General features: G+C 37.4%; 1 protein-coding gene across 1 annotated transcript in view; it reads left to right on the top strand.

Annotated features, from left to right (window-relative positions):
• TEX11 (testis expressed 11) overlaps positions 1–21,675 on the top strand; it is a 345,012-nt gene that overhangs the window by 26,706 nt on the left and 296,631 nt on the right. Inside the window, exons 4-5 of the mRNA XM_012535167.3 lie at positions 10,707–10,791; positions 15,227–15,306. Of these exons, the coding sequence (XP_012390621.2) occupies positions 10,707–10,791; positions 15,227–15,306 (165 nt within the window). The remainder of the gene's footprint in view (positions 1–10,706; positions 10,792–15,226; positions 15,307–21,675) is intronic.

Raw genomic sequence — 21,675 nt, 5'->3', positions numbered from 1 at the left:
AATTGGGTCAAAAATTGACCCAGTTTTTCCACATCATCACCAATACTTATTATTAGCTTTTTGATTATAGCCATCCTAGTGAGTGTGAAGTAGTATCTCATTGTGTTTGTTTTATTTTTAATTGTGGTGAAGTATACATAATGTAAAATTTACCATCTTAACTATTTTTAAATGTAAAATTCAGTAGTATTGAGTACATTCACATCGTTTTGCAACCAATCTCCAGAACTCTTTTCATCTTCCAAAACTGAAATTCTATACCTATTAAACAACAACTCCCCATTCTCCCTTTCCCCCAGACCCTGGCAACCACAATTCTACTTTCTATCTCTATAAGTTTGACTACTCTTGGTACTTCATATAAGTGGAATCATACAGTATTTCTCACATCGTGACTGGCATATTTCACTCAGTATAATGTCCTCAGATTTATCCATGGTGTAGTATGTGTCAGAATTTCTGCCTTCTTTTTTTCCCCTCCCCCAGAATTTCTGTCCTTTTTAAGGCTTCATAATATTCCTTTATGTGTACATACCACATTTTGTTTATCTATATATCAGTCCATAGATACCTGAACTGCTTCCACCTTTTGGCTTTTGTGAATAATGCAGCTGTGAACATGGGTATAAAAGTATCTGTTCAAGTCCTTGCTTTCAATTCTTTTGGGTATATACCCAGAAGTGGAATTGCTGGATCATCTGGTAATTCTATTTTTTTTTTTTTGAGCAACTGCCATACTGTTTACCATAGTGGCTGCACCATTTTAAATTCCCATCAGTAGTGCACAAGGGTTCCAGTTTCTCTGCATCCTTACCAACACTTGTTATTTCTATTTTTTGATAGTAGTCATCCTAATGGGTGTGAGGTGGTATCTCATTGTGGTTAATTTGTTTCCCTGATGGCTGATGATGTTGAGCATCTTCTCATGTGCTTATTGGTCATTTGCATATTTTATTTGGAGAAATATCTATTAAGATCCTGTGCCAATTTTTAAACTGAGTTGTCTTTTTATTATGAGTTGTAGGAGTTCTTTATATATTCCAGATACAAGTCACTTATCAGATACGTGACTTGCAAAATATTTTCTCCCATTCTGTGAGTTATCTTTTCACTTTCTTGATTGTATCCTCTGAAGCAAAAAAGTTTAAAATTTTGTAAAAGTCTAACTTATCAAGTCTTTCTTTTATTGTTTATACTTTCGGTGTCATATCTAAGGAGGCTTTTCCTAACCCAAGGTCGTGAAGACTTACTGTTATGTTTTCTTCTGAGAGTTTTATAGTTTTAGTTCTTACCTTTAGGTTTATGATCCATTTTGAGTTTACTTTTGCATATCATATGAGGAAGGGATCCAAATTCATTCTTTTGCATGTGGATATCAAGCTGTCCCAGTATGTTTGTTGACTGTTCTTTCCCCATTAAATTTGTGTTAGTATCCTTATCAAAAATCAATTGACCATAAATATAAGTGTATATTTCTGGATTCTCAGGTCTATTCCATTGATCTATATGTCTGTCCTTATGCCAGTACTACACTCTCCTGATTATTGTAGCTTTGTAGAAAGTTTTGAAATTGGAAATGTGAGTCCTTTAACTTTGTTCTTCTCTTTCAAGATTCTTTTGACTATTCTGGGGTCCCTTGAATTTCCATATGAAATTTAGGATCTGCTAGCCAATTTCTGCAAAGAAGACAGCTGGAATTTTGATGGGTAGTGCATAAATCCATAGATCAATTTGGGGAGTATTGCCAACTTAACAATATTAAGTGTTCTAAGCCATAAAATGGCGTGTCTTTCCATTTATTGTTTAATTTTTCAGCGTTTTTAGTTTGGAGTGTAAGTTTTGTAGTTTTTTGTTAAATTTTCTACGTTTCATTTCTTTTGATGTTATCATAGATGTACTGTTTTCGTAATTTAATTTTCAGATTATTCATTGCTAATGTAATTGTTTTTCGTGTATTGATCTTGTATCCTGCAACCTTGTTAAATTTGTTAATTAGTTCTAAAGTTGTTAGTGTATTTTTTTACATAGAAGTCTCTTTTTAGAATGCTCAACATCATTAATCATTAGAGAAATGCAAATCAAAACTACAATGAGATATCATCTCACACCGGTCAGAATGGCCATCATTAAAAAAATCTACAAACAATAAATGCTGGAGAGGGTGTGGAGAAAAGGGAACCCTCTTGCACTGTTGGCGGGAATGTAAATTGATCAGCCACTATGGAGGTTCCTTAAAAAACTAAAAATAGAACTACCATATGACACAGCAATCCCACTACTGGGCATATACCCTGAGAAAACCATAATTCAAAAAGACTCATGTACCACAATGTTCATTGCAGCTCTATTTACAATAGCCAGGACATGGAAGCAACCTAAGTGTCCATCAACAGATGAATGGATAAAGAAGATGTGGCACATATATACAATGGAATATTACTCAGCCATAAAAAGAAAAGAAATTGAGTTATTTGTAGTGAGGTGGGTGGACCTAGAGTCTGTCATACAGAGTGAAGTAAGTCAGAAAGAGAAAAACAAATACCATATGGTAACACATATATATGGAATCTAAAAAAAAAAAAGTTCATGAAGAACCTAGGAGCGAGACGGGAATAAAGTCGCAGACCTACTAGAGAATGGACTTGAAGATATGGGTAGGGGGAAGGGGAAGCTGGGACAAAGTGAGAGAGTGGCATGGACATATGTACACTACCGAATGTAAAATAGATAGCTAGTGGGAAGCAGCCACATAGCACAGGGAGAACAGCTCGATGCTTTGTGACCACCTAGAGGGGTGGGATAGGGAGGGTGGGAGGGAGGGAGAGGCAAGAGGGAAGAGATATGGGGACATATGTATATGTATAACTGATTCACTTTGTTATAAAGCAGAAACTAACACACCATTGTAAAGCAATTATAATCCAATAAAGATGTTAAAAAAAAGGAAGTCTCTTTTTAGATTATAACCTCTTTTTACTCTGTTAAGTTGTTAGTGAAAAGAGGTTATGAGGTTCAGAGTAAGAGTCTGGTCTTATTTTGCAAGAAGTTCTGTTTGGTTTTAGAAGTACCTTGAATTTTTCTTTCTAGAAAGCCTAATCATCATATTATTTACCTCTGTTTGCTGCATATATTTATTGTGTTTATCATTACACATTTATATAAACCTAGCACAAGTCTTGCCACATATTAGGTGCTCAGTATATATTAGCCGAATAAATCTGCATTTTGTGAATATGCAGTGTTTATAGTCAGAATTAATCTTACCCTTTCTTTCATTTTTTTGCAATGTCATTTTTTTAAAATTAAAAAGAATTTTATTGAAGTATAGTCGATTTATAATATTGTGTTAGTTTCAGGTGTACAGCAAAGTGATTCAGATATATGTTCTTTTTCAGATTCTTTTCCATTATAGGTTATTACGATACACTGAATATAGTTCCCCGAGCTATACAGTTGGTCCTTGTTTACCTGTTTTATATACAGTAGTGTATATCTGTTAATCCCAAACTCCTAATTTATCCCTCCCCCACATTTCTTTTTTTCTAAATATTTATTTGTTTCTTTATTTTGGCTGTGCTGGATCTTGGTTGCAGCACTTGGGATCTTGGCTGCAGCATGTGGGATCTAGTTGCGGCATGCCGACTTCTTAGTTACAGCATGTGGACTCCTTAGTTGCGGCATGAATGCGGGATCTAGTTCCTTAACCAGGAATTGAACCCGGGCCACCTGCATTGGGAGCACAGAGTCTTACCCACTGGACCACCAGGGAAGCCCCATAAGTTTGTTTTCTGTCTGTGAGTCTATTTCTGTTTTGTAAATAAGTTCAGTTGTATCATTTTTTTTTTAGATTCCACAAATAGGTGATATCATATGATATTTGTCTTTCTATGTCTGACTTACTTCACATTATGCACATGGCATTATTTCATTCTTTTTTTTTTCCTTTGGCCATGCTGCATGGCTTGTGAGATCTCCGCTCCCTGACCAGGGATTGAACCCAGGCCATGGTAGTGAAAGCCTGGAGTCCTAACCACTAGGCCACCAGGGAGCTCTCTCCTTCTTTTTTATGGCTGAGTAACATTCCATTGTGTATGTATGTATGTATACATACACACACACACACACACACACACACAAACACACACATATACCACATATTCTTTATCCATTCATCTGTTGATAGACATTTAGGTTGCCTCCATGCCTTGGCTATTGTAAATAGCACTGCTATGAGCATTGGGGTATATATATCTTTTTGAATTAGTTTTTTGTCTTCTCTGGATATATGCCCAGGAGTGACATTGCTGGATCATATGGTAACTCTATTTTTGTTTTTTTAAGGAACTTCCATACTGTTCTCCATAGTGGCTGTATCAATTTACATTCCCACCAACAGTTTTCTCCACACTGTCTTTAGTATTTATTATTTGTAAACTTATTGATAACTTGTAGTTGCCATTCTGACTTGTATGAGATGATACCTCACTGTAGTTTTGATTTGCATTTATCTAATAGTGATGTTGAGCATCTTTTCATGTGCCTGTTGGCCATCTGTATGTTTTCTTTGGAGAAATGTCTATTTAGGTTTTCTTCCCAATTTATTTATTTTTTAAAAAATGTTTATTTTTTATTTTTTATTTATATATTTTTTAACATCTTTATTGGAGTATAATTGCTTTACAATGGTGTGTTAGTTTCTGGTTTATAAAAAAGTGAATGAGTTATACATATGTCCCCATATCTCTTCCCTCTTGCATCTCCTTCCCTCCCACCCTCCCTATCCCACCCCTCTAGGTGGTCACAAAGCACCGAGTTGATCTCCCTGTGTGCCCAATTTTTGATTGGGTTGTTTTTTCGATACTGAGTTTTATGAGCTATTTGTATATTTTGGCAATTAAGCCCTTATCAGTTCCATAATTTGCACATATTTTCTTCCATTCTTTAGGTTGTCTTTTCATTTTGTTGATGGTTTTTTTTTTCTTTTGCTGTGGAAAAACTTTTAAGTTTAATTATGTCCCATTTGTTTATTTTTTAAAATTAATTTATTTTTGATTGCGTTGGTTCTTCATTGCTGCACGCGGGCCTTGTCTAGTTGCGGCGAGCAGGGACTACTCTTTATTGCGGTGCGCGTGCTTCTCATTGCGGTGGCTTCTCTTGTTGCGGAGCATGGGCTCTAGGCATGCGGGCTTCAACAGATGTGGAACGCAGGCTCTAGAGCACAGGCTCAGTAGTTGTGGCACATGGGCTTAGTTGCTCCGTGGCATGTGGGATCTTGCCGGACCAGGGCTCGAACCCGTGTCCCCTGCATTGGCAGGCGGATTCTTAATCACTGTGCCACCAGGGAAGTCCCTAATGTGTTTATTTTTGCTTCTATTTCTTTTGCCTTGGGAGACAGATCTGAGAAGATACTGCTATTATTTATGTCTGAGAATGTTTTGCCTATGTTCTCTTCTAGGAGTTTTATGGTGTCATGTCTTCTATTTAAGCATTTAAGCCATTTTGAGTTTATTTCTACATATGGTGTGAGGGAGTGTTCTAACTTCATGGATTTACATGCGGCTGTCCAGCTTTCCCAATACCAGTTGCTGAAGAGACTGTCTTTTCCCCATTGTATATTCTTGCCTCCTTTGTCTTTGTCATAGATTAATTGACCATAGGTACATGGATTTATTTCTGGGCTCTCTATTGTGTTCCATTGATCTATATGTCTATTCTTGTGCCAATGTGACCACTATTTTAAATGGATGAATAATATTCCTTCTAGTGGATTTAGCGTATTTTTTCTGTGTATTTCTTTATTATTGGACACGTATGTTGTTCTTAACTTTTCACTATTGTAAATAATGATTTATGGAACACTATTCAGTGCAGAGGTTATCCCCTCCATATTTTGGATTATTTCCAAAGGATAGAGTCTCAGAAAAGCAATTACTATGTCAAAAGATACGAACATCACAAGCACTGACACTGAAACTGTGATTAAAAATCTTCCAACAAATAAAAGTCCAGGACCAGATGGCTTCACAGGCAAATTCTATGAAACGTTTAGAGAAGAGCTAACACCTATCCTTCTCAAACCCTTCCAAAATATAGCAGAGGGAGGAACACTCCCAAGCTCATTATACGAGATCACCATCACCCTGATACCAAAACCAGACAAAGATGTCACAAAAAAAGAAAACTACAGGCCAATATCACTGATGAACATAGATGCAAAAATCCTCAACAAAATATTAGCAAGCAGAATCCAGCAGCACATTAAAAGGATCTTACACCACGATCAAGTGGGGTTTATCCCAGGAATGCAAGGATTCTTCAATATATGCAAATCAGTCAATGTGATACACCATATTAACAACTTGAAGGAGAAAAAGCATATGGTCATCTCAGTAGATACAGAGAAAGCTTTTGACAAAATTCAACAACCATTTATGATAAAAACCCTCCAGAAAGTAGGCATAGAGGGAACTTACCTCAACATAATAAAGGCCATACATGACAGACCCACAGCCTACATCGTGCTCAACGGTGAAAAACTGAAACCATTTCCACTAAGATCAGGAAAAAGACAAGGTTGCCCATTCTCACCACTATTATTCAACATAGTTTTGGAAGTTTTAGCCATAGAAATCAGAGAAGAAAAAGAAATAAAAGGAATCCAAATCAGAAAAGAAGAAGTAAAGCTGTCACTGTTTGCAGATGACATGATACTATACATAGAGAATCCTAAAGATGTTACCAGAAAACTACTAGAGCTAATCAATGAATTTGGTAAAGTAGCAGGAAACAAAATTAATGCACAGAAATCTCTTGCATTCCTATACACGAATGATGAAATATCTGAAAGTGAAATTAAGAAAACACTCCCATTTACCACTGCAACAAAAAGAATAAAATACCTAGGAATAAACCTACCTAAGGAGACAAAAGACCTGTATGCAGAAAATTATAAGACACTGATGAAAGAAATTAAAGATGATACTAATAGATGGAGAGATATACCATGTTCTTGGATTGGAAGAATCAACATTGTGAAAATGACTCTACTACCCAAAGCAATGTACAGATTCAATGCAATCCCTATCAAACTACCACTGGCATTTTTCATATAACTAGAACAAAAAATCTCACAATTTGTAGGGAAACACAAAAGACCCTGAATAGCCAAAGCAATCTTGAGAAAGAAAAACGGAGCTGGAGGAATCAGGCTCCCTGACTTCAGACTATACTACAAAGCTACAGTAATCAAGACAATATGGCACTGGTACAAAAACAGAAATATAGATGAATGGAACAGGATAGAAAGCCCAGAGATAAACCCATGAACATATGGTCACCTTATCTTTGATAAAGGAGGCAAGAATATACAATGGAGAAAAGACAGCCTCTTCAGTAAGTGGTGCTGGGAAACTGGATAGCTACATGTAAAAGAATGAAATTTCAACAGTCCCTAACACCATACACAAAAATAAGCTCAAAAAGGATTAAAGACCTAAATGTAAGGCCAGAAACTATCAAACTCTTAGAGGAAAACATAGGCAGAACACTCTATGATATAAATCACAGCAAGATCCTTTATGACCCAGCTCCTAGAGCAATGGAAGTAAAAACAAATAAACCAAGGGGACCTAATGAAACTTGAAAGCTTTTGCACAGCAAAGGAAACCATAAACAAGGTGAAAAGACAACCTTGCGAATGGGAGAAGATATTTGCAAATGAAGCAACTGACAAAGGATTAATGTCCACAATTTACAAGAGCTCATGCAGCTCAATATCAAAAAAACAAAGAATCCAATCCAAAAGTGGGCAGAAGACCTAAGTAGACATTTCTCCAAAGAAGATACACAGATTGCCAACAAACACGTGAAAGAATGCTCAACATCATTAATCATTAGAGAAATGCAAATCAAAACTACAATGAGAGGCTTCCCTGGTGTTGCAGTGGGTGGGAATCTGCCTGCTAATGCAGGGGACATGGGTTTGATCCCTGCCCCAGGAAGATTCCCACATGCCACAGAGCAACTAAGGCTGTGTGCCACAACTACTGAGACTGTTCTCTAGAGCCCATGCTCTGTAACAAGAGAAGCCACGACAATGAGAAGCCCACACACCACTCGCTGCAACTAGAGAAAGCCCATGCACAGAACGAAGACCCGACACAGCCAAAAACAAAAACAAATACAAATAAATAAATTAATTAAAAAACAAAAAACTACAATGCGATATCATCTCACACCGGTCAGAATGGCCATCATCAAAAAATCTACAAACAATAAATGCTGGAGAGGGTGTGGAGAAAAGGGAACCCTCTTGCACTGTTGGTTGGAATGTAAATTGATACAGCCACTATGGAGAACAGTATGGAGGTTCCTTAAAAAACTAAAAATAGCACTGCCATACAACCCAGCAATCCTACTACTGGGCATATACCCTGAGAAAACTATAATTCAAAAAGAGTCATGTACCACAATGTTCATTGCAGCTCTGTTTACAATAGCCAGGACATGGAAGCAACCTAAGTGTCCATCAATAGATGAATGGATAAAGAAGATGTGGCACATATATACAGTGGAATATTACTCAGGCATAAAAAGCAACAAAATTGAGTTACTTGTAGTGAGGTGGATCGACCTAGAGTCTCATACAGAGTGAAGTAAGTCAGAAGGAGAAAACCAAATACCGTATGAGAACACATATATATGGAATTCAAAAAAAAAATTTGTCTTGAAGAACCTAGGTGCAGGGACTCCCCTGGTGGTGCAGTGGTTAAGAATCCGCCTGCCAATGCGGGGGACATGGGTTCGAGCCCTGGTTTGGGAAGATTCCACATGCCACGGAGCACCTAAGCCCGTGCACCACAACTAGTGAGCCCGCGTGCCACAACTAATGAAGCCCACACGCCTAGAGCCTGTGCCCTGCAACATGAGAAGCCCGCGCACTGCAACGAAGAGTAGCCCCTTCTCGCCGCAACTAGAGAAAGCCCGTGAGGAGCAGTGAAGACCTAAGGCAACCAAAAATAAATAAATATATATATTAAAAGAAAAAAAAAGAGGACTTAGAGGCAAGACGGGAATAAAGAGGCGGACCTACTACAGAATGGACTTGAGGACGTGGGGAGGGGGAAGGGTAAGCTGGGAGAAAGTGAGAGAGTGGTAGTGTATATATGGACATATGTACACTACCAAATGTAAAATAAATAGCTAGTGAGAATCAGTCACATAGCACGGGGAGATCAGCTTGGTGCTATATGACCAGCTAGAAGGGTGGGATCGGGAGGGTGGGAGGGAGGGAGGCGCAAGAGGGAAGAGATATCGGCACATATGTACATGTATAACTGTTTCACTTTGTAATAAAGCAGAAAGTAACACACCATTGTAAAGCAATTATACTCCAATAAAAATGTTAGAAAAAAAAAGGTATGAACATTTTTTGGCTCATGTTGTGAAATTGCTTTCCAAAATACCCAAAGTGGCAGCTTTAAGCTGTTTTACTGTGCATGTTTATTTTTCCACCTAAATACCATTTGTTCCTCTGGGAAATTTTAAGTCAAATATTAACTCCATGTGCTCTGATGAAACAAATAATATTTCATATGAAAGTCATCATTAGGTCAACTGTGGTGTGGGGATACTGTGTGAGAGATGGAGATGAGCATAATAATTAGCTGCAGAATAGTAGTGAAATGATGGCCATGCTACATAAATAATCCATTTAAAGGGAAGCTCATCAGGGAAATGAATTGTAGGGGGAAAAAGTGGTCTTGAGGAAATAAACTAAAATACAATTGTGCACCGTTATTGTACACAAACTGAGTTTAATTTTTTTCCAGTTATTCCTTTTAGTCATATTACTACCAATATGTTTATGATAAGATAATGGTATATAGCTTCTGTCATAGTCACTATAGCACACCAGAAGATTTAGACCAGAGCTATGGCATATTGGTCTGAGGCAGTAGTAGCACCCAGGACCAACTGTTGGCCTTCAGAGATCTCTTGCCAGAAACCAATCTACTGCAAATTTTATTCCTGAGATACTATGAGCTTGATTTATTTTTCCGTCCAGTTGACTGTGTTCCATCTGATAGATAAAACCAGAAGAAGCTACTAGAATCTTTGCCCCCATAATCCCTAGAACAGAACATAATAAAACAATAAATCTTATTATTTTAATATGTATTCTTTATTTAGCACTTTGGCAGGTAGTATAAGTGCTACATAAATTGAGTGAGATATGATCTTTGATTTCAGGGAGTCTAGTTGGGAAATGAGAGTAACAATAAAAACAAAGAATAAATGATACACAGTAGCATAGTTAATTGCTCAATTATGTAAAACTTAGTTAATATAGGAATTCAGAGAAGAGAGAGACCAATGAAGACTGTAATGGTTGCTGAAAACTTTATGTATGTTCTTGGTGCGGGTGAATTTGGATTTGAGTTACATAAAGATCATGGGAGGAGGTATATCAGGTGAAGCCAACAGTATGAATAAAGGTACGCAGGAATGAACAAGTTGTGTTCATGGGACAATAAGATAATTATTCTGTGGGTAAGTTTTTGGGAGAAAAGTTAAAATGGGACTAGATTATGGAGGACCTGTAAATGACCCACAGTAGTCACATAAACGTGAAACATGCACGAAAGAAAATATTATTGGAGGTGGACAGTATTTTAAGTGGCTAAGAAAATGTTTCTGTTGTACAGATTGAAGAAATGGCAGTAAACCTGTGGAACTGGGCAATTATCAAGAAAGGAGCTTTGGGTTTAAGTGAAGAGCAGAGCGCTAAATGTACGTATATGTTTTGTGACTCATATTATGAGGAGTAGTCTTATTATACATGAGATTGTGTTCCTGCAGTTTAAATAATATTTTGACCTGTTCTTAGATGCAGATTTGTTAAAAGAAAACTAAACAAAACAACCCATAAGCAGTGGTTTCCAAGCAAACCCTGCCTTGGTTTTGTGGTTTTTCAGAGCTTAGCTCCTTATTAATAGAAATTTAAAAGCGTAACTGCAAGAAATAGTCTGCTGGTGAAAAATGAGGCAGGAAAATGAGAACTTGAAAAATTTCAAAGGACGTGGATTATTTCCTTGGAGGAGAGATGATCAGAATCTTCAGGATTCTGAAGAACCATCAAATAGTAGTTTTTCCTCTCCATTAATTAATAAAATAATGAAAAATGTTGCTATGTGAGGAATTCAGATTAAAAAGTCTGTAAAGAATAGTGTCTTTATGAGGTGGGTTAATGAACATTGGACTGAGTTACTGAGAAAAATTATAGAAGTTTTTTGTGAGAGCAAACAAGAATAATAACAACAAAACAAAACCCCAAAACCATATTCAGCTGCTTAGATGTGTTAAATGTGATCTACTGTCTGGCAGAGTTTGAGTGCTTTAGCTAAATGGGCAGGGTCTAGTGTGCTGACAGTTAACTGATTTCCATCAAGGATAGGGACAGTTAATGCATTTATGGAAAGTATATGTCCCATTATAAAGGATACATTGAGGCAACAAACCAAGAGGTGAATCTCTGGAGTGCTTGGCTTGTAGACAAATGAATTTTGTCTGTATGCAACAAATAGAATTTAATACTAAGTATTTATCTTTATGAATATAAACCAAACTGTATACGACTTCAGTGTATGTATAGGGTAATTAGTGGTTGATACAGTCAATAATATACTGACTTTTTAGCCCACTCCTCTATTAGGATGTTTAGAGAACAGTTCTGTCTCTTTAACTCTCAGATAAATGTTGATATCATTGCTCCTAGAAGCCTTAGATCTTATAGTTGTGAGGAGGGAAGAGTTGGAAATTCATCTGTGGGAGAAATTTAGTACACAGGTGAACTGTGCGATGTTAAAATGCTTTAATTCTAAACTTCTCGCATTCCGCATATCAAGGAACATTGCTCTGGCTGTTTTTCACTGCTTGTCAAATAGTGGGGATTTGGTAGATGAAGTGGGAGCTGCAGCCCTAGGACCGACCTTTCCTAATGTACTTACTCTGTATGTAGCAGTTCTTAGATATTTGGGTGCTTATTACGTGTATAATACTTTTAAGATACAGTGGAAAACAGGGTGTAGTGCAGGAAGCCTCTGATTTTAAAAAGTTTTATTCTCAAAATCTGTTGATTGGAAGATACTTTGTCTCAAAAACAAATTCAGTGTGCCTGGATTGTGTTGTGATCAAAACGTCATTAAGATTTATGCACTACAATTTATTATTATTGGGAAGAATTATGGAACAATGAACAGAAATAGGAAAGGCAGAAGTAGAAGAATGACTCTTAAACTTTAGTTTTAGACCTGTTGTATTTGAGGTGACAATAAGGTTGGAGATGTGAGACTGGAGCTTGTGAGAAAGGTCGGGCTGCCTGTAGATTTGATGGTTATTCACATGGAGATGACTGTTGAAGCCACAAGAATTGTTGAGTTCTCTGAGGGAGAAAATAAAGAGCAGTGGTTCTTAGATACTGGTATAAATGAGAGTAACCTGTGGAGCCTTTTAAAATACAGATGCCCAGGCTCCACCATTGGAGGTTTTGATCTGGGGGGTTTAGGATGAAACCTGGGCATGTCTGTAATTTGAAAAAATTTCTCAGGAATTCTCATGCATACCAAATATTAAGAACCAATGGTGTTGAGAGAACAGAGTACTGAGATTTTAACCTTAATTCTTCCAGTTACGGACTGGGAAGAAAAAGAGCAAGGATAGGATACCACAAGTAACAGTCAAAATATTCTAGAGGAGACTCGCTACCCACTTATTGAGTACATACTGTCTCTCTCTTTTTTTTTTTTCTGGTACGCGGGCCTCTCACTGCTGCGGCCTCTCCCGTTGCGGAGCACAGGCTCCGGACGCGCAGGCTCAGCGGCCATGGCTCGCGAGCCCAGCCACTCCGCGGTATGTGGGATCTTCCCGGACCGGGGCATGAACCCGTGTCCCCTGCATCGGCAGGCGGACTCTTAACCACTGCGCCACCAGGGAAGCCCGAGTACATAATCTTTTATAGGGTTGTCAAACCATGTTATAGCAGGCAGTAGGTGAAAGGGACAAGGTAAGACTCCAGGGCAAAAATACCAGGCATACATTATGCTTGAGGATTTAGGAAGGAATGGGTTAAAGCTAAATAAACAGTAAAAATAAAGAATTCACAAATGCCAGAGGATGCAAATTTATATGTTGTTTAAAGTCAATTCAAATACCAAGCTGTGGGCACTGATGGAGCAGAGTAAGGCAGATGCAAGGAGTCAGTCAGCAAGCACCTAACCAAGATGTTTATAGTATAGAGGGGCCAAGAAGAGGCTGATGAGAAGACAAGGGTAGAGCAACAGCAACAAAGACAACATCTTTATACTGAAGTAGCATTCTGTCTGAGCCTCAGGTGCCTTTGGCCTGAAGGCTTTATTGGTGATAACTATACACAGCTGGATCAAGAATGTGGGGCTGGAGCAAAGTTCTTAGACTAAGACATTTCCCACAGAGGGACACTGCTCAATGCTGAACCAGGATAGAGTGAGGCATAGGAAGTAGTATTTTTCAAAAAGGTTATTATGATCATTGTGAAATGTAGCTGTGAAGTCAGGGAAGGTGATCTTTGGGAGTGCAGCTTTAGTAAAGTGGTAAAGATGCAAAACAGATTGCAGGGCATTAAGGAGACGAGGGAGTAGCAATAAAACATAGTAGCTCATTCAGTTCAAGAAGTTTGACAATGGGAGGAAGAGGAGAAATGGGAGGGAAGCTTGAAGCACAGTGGGGTTAGTTGAATTTTTTCAAGGAAGGGAGATGGATATATTTGAAGGTAGAGGGAAAGGAGTAAATTGAGAGGGAAGCACTGAAGATATCTTTGGAGAGGGAAAATAATTGAGATCAGGGTCCTTGAGAGTACAGAAGAATTAGTAAACTTTGAAAACAATAAAGGAAACATTTTCAAAACTGGAAATGTGGGTTTCCCTGGTGGCGCAGTGGTTGGGAGTCCGCCTGCCGATACGGGGGGCGTGGGTTTGTGCCCCGGTCCGGGAGGATCCCGCGTGCCGTGGAGCGGCTGGGCCCGTGGGCCGTGGCCGCTGGGCCTGCGCGTCCGGAGCCTGTGCTCCGTGGCGGGAGGGGCCGCAGCGGTGAGAGGCCCGCGTACCTCAGAAAAACAAAACAAAACAAAACTGGAAATGCAGGACAATGTAAATATATGTTTAGAAATTATTTTACTGAAAGTTTTTTCCCCAGAAACAAATTAAATTTGTTGAGGGATGAATAAATTTTACATTTTGTAATGTTAATAAAAATTTGACTACATGGGGCTTCCCTGGTGGCGCAGTGGTTGAGAGTCCGCCTGCTGATGCAGGGGACACGTGTTCGTGCCCTGGTCCAGGAAGATCCCATATGCCGCGGAGCGGCTGGGCCTATGAGCCATGGCCGCTGAGCCTGCACGTCTGGAGCCTGTGCTCCACAACGCGACAGGCCACAACAGTGAGAGGCCCACGTACTGCAAAAAAAAAAAAAAAAAAAAATTTGACTACTTCAATTACCCGTAATTTAAGCTGGGCAAATCTTCTCTTTTTCATTGGAATATTAATTAAAAATGGTGTTAGCATAAGTAGAATGGCTGCTGAGATTTAATAACATCAAGACAACTAGTTCAGTTATATGTGAAGTCATCTTTAATAAATTGGGTATGTTTTATGATGAAAGAAACCACACAACTAAAGAGGTTACAATTATTCAAACTTTCCTATTTTCAGGGTAAATGAACTGTGTAATGACGATACCTGTATTTTCTAAGTTATGCTTCAAGAACTTTTACCTCATCTGCAGAAAATAATATATTTAGACCGTTTCACATTTTAGGAGAATAATCTTAAACTATTCTGATGTTCAGGAATTTTGTCAGATGTTGAATAGCTTTAGATTCCAATTCTACTTAGAATTATTTTGCTGCCAGCATGGTACATACAAGAGCATCATGTGAGTCTTTGGGATTTAAGACAGGCAGAAATTAAAATTTGAAAATTAGATATCTGTCTGACTAAAGCATTAAGCCCATGATTCATTTGGTAGTTTTCAGGTCATTTACTTTTGATAATTGATTTTTTAAAAAGACCTTTAAAGTTCTTATTTTTAACAACAAAAGTGGTTTCACTTCACTCCTCTTTTCTCTTTATATGTGTATATAAAAGGGGAATGAATGTTTTGTGTTTATGGGTATCTAATTACTGTTTTGCAGTACGGCACGTTGCTTGCAAGTTGATGTGTATGTGTGAAGGCTCAGCTGCTTCAGAAGAAGCTATTCAAAGACAAATTTTGGTAAGTCCTAATTAAATCAGGAGAAAGTGCAGATTCAGTGAGAGAGTCATTATTCCTGTGTAGATGGTTGAAGTTAGTGTAAACCTGGAAGGGGGTTATATCCTTTAGTTCTGGCAATGTTACTTTTATAATAATTATATCTATTACAATTAAAGGTCTCAGCAGTACTGTAGTTGTTATTACAGTGATTTAGTGGACTAAATATTGAACTTATAATTCAGGATTTATGAAAAGTAAGGAAAATAATAAAAGGTAATAGTTTTCTGCTCCATCCCTTTCTACCCCCTGTCTTGCTTCCTAGAGGCATGTATGTTTTTTTAGTGGAAAGTATTTTTCCTAGTGTTTTAAAACAATATTTTATTGAAAAGCTCAAATGTACACATGAAGTAGAAAAGATAATATGATTCCCCTATTTACCTATCACTCAGCTAGAGTAATCATCAACTCATGACCACTCTTGTTTCTTCTATATCTCCTCTAACCGCAAACCCCTGGCCCCATGGATTATTTTGAAATAAATCCAAAGAAGCATTATTTTTCCCATAAATATTTCAGTACATGTCTCTAAAAGACCGGATATCTTTTTTATTCAAACCCAATATCCATTATCATACCTGATAAAATTCAATAAAGATTTTTCTAAAATCATCAAATATCTAGTCTTCCCTCCCCCCAACTCTTCCCACCTCCCTCCCCCCACTTCTTTCCAGTTGGTTTTTTAGAATCAGGATTAAAGTCCACACCTTGTATTTTGTTAATATGTTCTATAGTTTACCTAAATTCTGGATTCTGATAACTGCATCCTTATGGTGTCATTTAATGTAGTACTTTGTCCTCTGTTTTTCCTGTAAACTGGTAGTTAGATTTAGAAGCTTGATCTGATTCAGGTTCATTTTTGTCAAGAATAATTCATAGGCGGTATGGTGTACTTCCATCAGGAGGCACTAATGTCTACTTGTCTCTTTTCTGTTGTGTTAGTGTCCTTTGATGATTATTGTCCCCAGATCCATTATTTCTGTGGGGGTCTGCATATTCTAATTCTGTAGTTATTTTGTTTATTAACTGGAATAGAGAGAAACTTTCATCAACTATTTGGTTACTCTGAAGTATATTTTGTATACGAAAGTCCTGACTCTTCCCCTTTATTTAACAGTTTTCAGAATAATGAGTTGATTCTGTAACATCCTTAAATGATGACTGAGTGGGTTTTTTTTTTAAAGTATTACTGTGAACTCATGGATTTTAACATATTTAATGACTTTCAGTTCATTGTAGTTATTATGCTTATTGAAGCACAATGTCCTATTTTGGGCTGGAAGGAGCTTCTTTAAGTGATTCTGAGTCCTTTTGGCACGACCTCAGCAGTCTTGTAATAGTTTCATTTGGTTTCCGATATGGCAAGATATCCAGGCTTATCTTGTATAGTTCCTACCCTAGACCTGGAATCAGCCATTCCTCTAAGGAGCTCTGCTTTCTTTTAGTGGAGAACGTTGTTTAGAACCCACAGTCTGGACGTCACAAATGCTCATTACTATTGCATTGATTATTGTTTCTAGACCTTTTTAGTGGACAGAGCTATGACATATATATTTTTTAAGAGAGAAAGTATATAATGAGTTCATACTGATATTTCCAATTGATATTTAGGATTATAGGGTTTTACTTAGCTTCTTGATTTTATATTTGTGTGTCTTTGGTGCTAAAAATCTTGGTGCCTAACATTAAAGTAATGAATAACCTCTTTTATCCTAGAAAATGTATTTTTGAAACAGTTTCAGGATATAGCAATATCGATATTATTACTAAGAATGATTTCTAAAAACGTTTAGGAATTTTTTTGCACTTTTGTTCTTAGGATATACCTCACTAGGGATGTACAGTCAAAATATTGTGTTCATATTATTAAAATATCTTAAAATTACCTGAAATAATTCCTTTCCCTATGATTAAGCTATCGACTTGATATATAGCTAGGTTTATTTGCTTCTGTTTGCTTTTGATTTTTGTGATTGCTCCCACCTACCCATTTTGATTGAATTTTGTTTTATTTTATTTATTTATTTATGGCTGCATTGGGTCTTTGTTGCTGCACCCAGGCTTTCTCTGGTTGTGGCGAGCGGGGGCTACTCTTGTTGTGGTGCCTGGGCTTCTCATCACGGTGGCTTCTCTTTGTTATGGAGCACTAGCTCTACGCACGTGGGCTTCAGTAGTTGCAGCACGTGGGCTCAGTAGTTGCGGAACGTGGGCCCTAGGGTGCGTGGGCTTCAGTAGTTGTGGCGTGTGGGCTCAGTAGTTGTGGTGCACGGGCTTAGTTGCTCTGCGGCATGTGGGCTCTTCCTAGACCAGGGATCAAATCCATGTCCCCTGAATTGGCAGGCGGATTCTTAACCACTGCACCACCAGGGAAGTCCCTGAATTTTGTTTTATAATTATGTAAAATACTGACATGGTTCTGAGGTCAAGTCAAATCTAAAGGAAGTATATTCAGAGAAGTCTAGCTTCTATCTCTGTCCTCTTTACTCTGTTCCCTCCCTTCCCCTGTTGGTAACTATTTTGTTTATTTTATTGTTTATCCTTTTGATATGTGTGTATGTATGCATGTATGTATGACTTTATGTATTTTATTGAAGTATAGTTAATTTACAATAGGAGTTTCATGTGTACAACATAGTGATTCAATATATTTATAGATTATACTCCATTTAAAGTTATTTCAAAATAATGGCTATATTTCCCTGTGCTGTGCAATATACCCTTGTTGCTTATTTATTTTATACATAATAGTTTGCATCTCTAAATCCCCAACCCCTTTCTTGTCCTTTCTTCCTTCCCTCTACCCACTGGTAACCACTAGTTTGTTCTCTATATCTGTGAGTTTGTTTCTGTTTTGTTATATATATTTGTTTGTCTTATCTTTTAGATTCCACATATAAGTGATAACATAGATTATTTGTCTTTCTCTCCTATTGTTTTTTTGAAACTTAAAAATATTTATTAATTCATTTATAATAACAATAATCAAGGTATTACGTGTCAGCATAAATCACATTTTTAGCAGAAAATATCTATATTTTCCAAAGCAAGAGAAAATATGTGAGAAGAGTGACATTGTTTTGCATTAAGTTCTTTTTACATAAAGTTACATCACATTTTTTTATTCAAACAGAAAGTCACAAAAATTATCATCATCCTCATCAGTTTACTCACTCCCATGTAATTAATATTTATTTCATCTTGATCTGTTGTTAGCACTTTTATGAATTCATCAGTTTTCCATTAGAGTTCAGAAAATGCTTATTCATTCAGTTCAGCAGTATAGTCAGTTACCAGAAACCTGTACTTATCAGAGTCTTTTCCATGAATTCCTTGAAGATGAAACCCTTTTATAGGAAAATTTTTTTTTTTTTGTGGTACGCGGGCTTCTCACTGTCGTGGCCTCTCCTGTTGCAGATTACAGGCTCCGGACGCGCAGGCTCAGCGGCCATGGCTCACGGGCCCAGCCGCTCTGCAGCATGTGGGATCTTCCTGGACTGGGGCACGAACCCGTGTCCCCTGCATCGGCAGGCGGACTGTCAACCACTGCGCCACCAGGGAAGCCCTATAGGAACATTTTTGCAAAAGAATCAGAGTACAGGCAGAACTGTCTGTAAATGACAAAAGACTTAAAAATGACCACGGTTAAAGATTTGATGGAAGTTCATAATAATGCAATTGACAAGGAAATCTAGTTATTTCTGACATATACATTTTAAAGTAATAACTAGAATTATGACTTATAACATTATACCAGAACATATAAGATTTTTAGGAATTTCATGTAATGTCTGAAACATTTATATTAACATATTTCCATACAAATAACCCAAAGAAAGTTTAGTATTAGTTTTTTTAAATTTAATTTTATTTTTTTAAATAGCAGCTTCTTATTAGTCATCAATTTTATACACATCAGTGTATATATGCCAATCCCAATCGCCCAATTCAGCACACCACCATCCCCACCCCACCGCGACTTTCCCACCTTGGTGTCCATACGTTTGTTCTCTACATCTGTGTCTCAACTTCTGCCTTGCAAACCAGTTCATATGTACCATTTTCTAGGTTCCACATACATGCGTTAATATACAATATTTGTTTTTCTTTTTCTGATTTACTTCACTCTCTATGACAGTCTCTGGATCCATCCACATCTCAGCAAATGACTCAATTTCGTTCCTTTTTATGGCTGAGTAATATTCCATTGTATATATGTACCACAACTTCTTTATCCATTTGTCTGTCGATGGGCATTTAGGTTGCTTCCATGCCCTGGCTACTTTAAATAGTGCTGCAGTGAACATTGGGGTGCATGTGTCTTTTTGAATTATGGTTTTCTCTGGGTATATGCCGAGTAGTGGCATTGCTGGATCATATGGTAATTCTATTTTTAGTTTTTTAAGGAACCTCCATACTGTTCTCCATAGTGGCTATATCAGTTTACATTCCCACCAACAGTGCAAGAGGTTTCCCTTTTCTCCACACCCTCTCCAGCATTTGTTGTTTGTAGATTTGCTGATGATGCCCATTCTAACTGGTGTGAGGTGATACCTCATTGCAGGTTTGATTTGCATTTCTCTAATAATTAGTGATGTTGAGCAGCTTTTCATGTGCTTCTTGGCCATCTGTATGTCTTCTTTGGAGAAATGTGTATTTAGGTCTTCTGACAGTTTTGGGATTGGGTTCTTTGTTTCTTTAATATTGAGCTGCATGAGCTGTTTATATATTTTGGAGATTAATCCTTTGTCCGTTGATTCGTTTGCAAATATTTTCTCCCATTCTGAGGGTTGTTTCTTCGTCTTGTTTATGGTTTCCCTTGCTGTGCAAAAGCTTTTAAGTTTCATTAGGTCCCATTTGTTTATTTTTGTTTTTATTTCCATTACTCTAGGAGGTGGATCAAAAGAGATCTTGCTCTGATTTATGTCAAAGTGTGTTCTGCCTGTTTTCCTCTAAGAGTTTTATAGTGCCCGGTCTTACATTTATGTCTCTAATCCATTTTGAATTTATTTTTGTGTATGATGTTAGGGAGTGTTCTAATTTCATTCTTTTACATGTAGCTGTCCAGTTTTCCCAGCACCACTTATTGAAGAGACTGTCTTTTCTCCATTGTATATCCTTGCCTCCTTTGTCATAGATTAGTTGACCATAGGTGCGTGGGTTTATCTCTGGGCTTTCTATCTTGTTCCATTGATCTATGTTTCTGTTTTTGTGCCAGTACCATATTGTCTTGATTACTGTAGCTTTATAGTATAGTCTGAAGTTAGGGAGTCTGATTCCTCCAGCTCTGTTTTATTCCCTCAGGACTGCTTTGGCTATTCGGGGTCTTTGGTGTCTCCATACAAATTTTAAGATTTTTTGTTCTAGTTATGTAAAAAATGCCATTTGTAATTTGATATGGATTGCCTTGAATCTGTAGATTGCTTTGGGTAATATAGTCATTTTCACAGTATTGATTCTTGAAATCCAAGAACGTGGTATATCTCTCCATCTGTTGGTATCATCTTTAATTTCTTCATCAGTGTCTATAGTTTTTTGCATACAGATCTTTTAACTCCCTAGGTATGTTTATTCCTAGGTATTTTATTCTTTTTGTTGCAATGGTAAATGGGAGTGTTCTCTTAATTTCTCTTTCAGATTTTTCATCATTAGTGTATAGGAATGCCAGAGATTTCTGTGCATTAATTTTGTATCCTGCAACTTTACCAAATTCATTGATTAGCTCTAGTAGTTTTCTGGTGGCATCGTTAGGGTACTCTATGTATAGTATCATGTCATCTGCAAACAGTGACAGTTTTACTTTTTCTTTTCCAATTTGTATTCCTTTTATTTCTTTTTCTTCTCTGATTTCCGTGGCTAGGAGTTGCAAAACTATGTTGAATAATAGTGGTGAGAGTGGACATCCTTGTCTTGTTCCTGATCTTAGAGGAAATGCTTTCAGTTTTTCACCATTGAGAATGATGTTTGTCATATATGGCCTCTATTATGTTGAGGTAGGTTCCCTCTCTGCCCACTTTCTGAAGTTTTTATCATAAATGGGTGTTGAGTTCTGTCAAAAGCTTTTTCTGCTTCCATTGAGATGATCATATGGTTTTTATTCTTCAGTTTGTTAATATGGTGTATCACATTGATTGATTTGTGTATATTGAAGAATCCTTGCATCCCTGGGGTAAACCCCACTTTATCATGGTGTATGATTCTTTTAACGTGTTGTTGGATTCTGTTTGCTAGTATTTTTGCATCTGTATTCATCAGTGATATTGGTCTGTAGTTTTCTTTTTTTGTAGTATCTTTGCCTGGTTTTGGTATCTGGTTGATGGTGGCCTCATAGAGTGA

The sequence above is a fragment of the Orcinus orca genome, chromosome X (genome assembly GCF_937001465.1).
Source record: "Orcinus orca chromosome X, mOrcOrc1.1, whole genome shotgun sequence".
Lineage (NCBI taxonomy): Eukaryota > Metazoa > Chordata > Mammalia > Artiodactyla > Delphinidae > Orcinus > Orcinus orca.
Note: the sequence above shows the minus strand (reverse complement) of the source record. Positions and strands in the feature narration are given on the sequence as shown.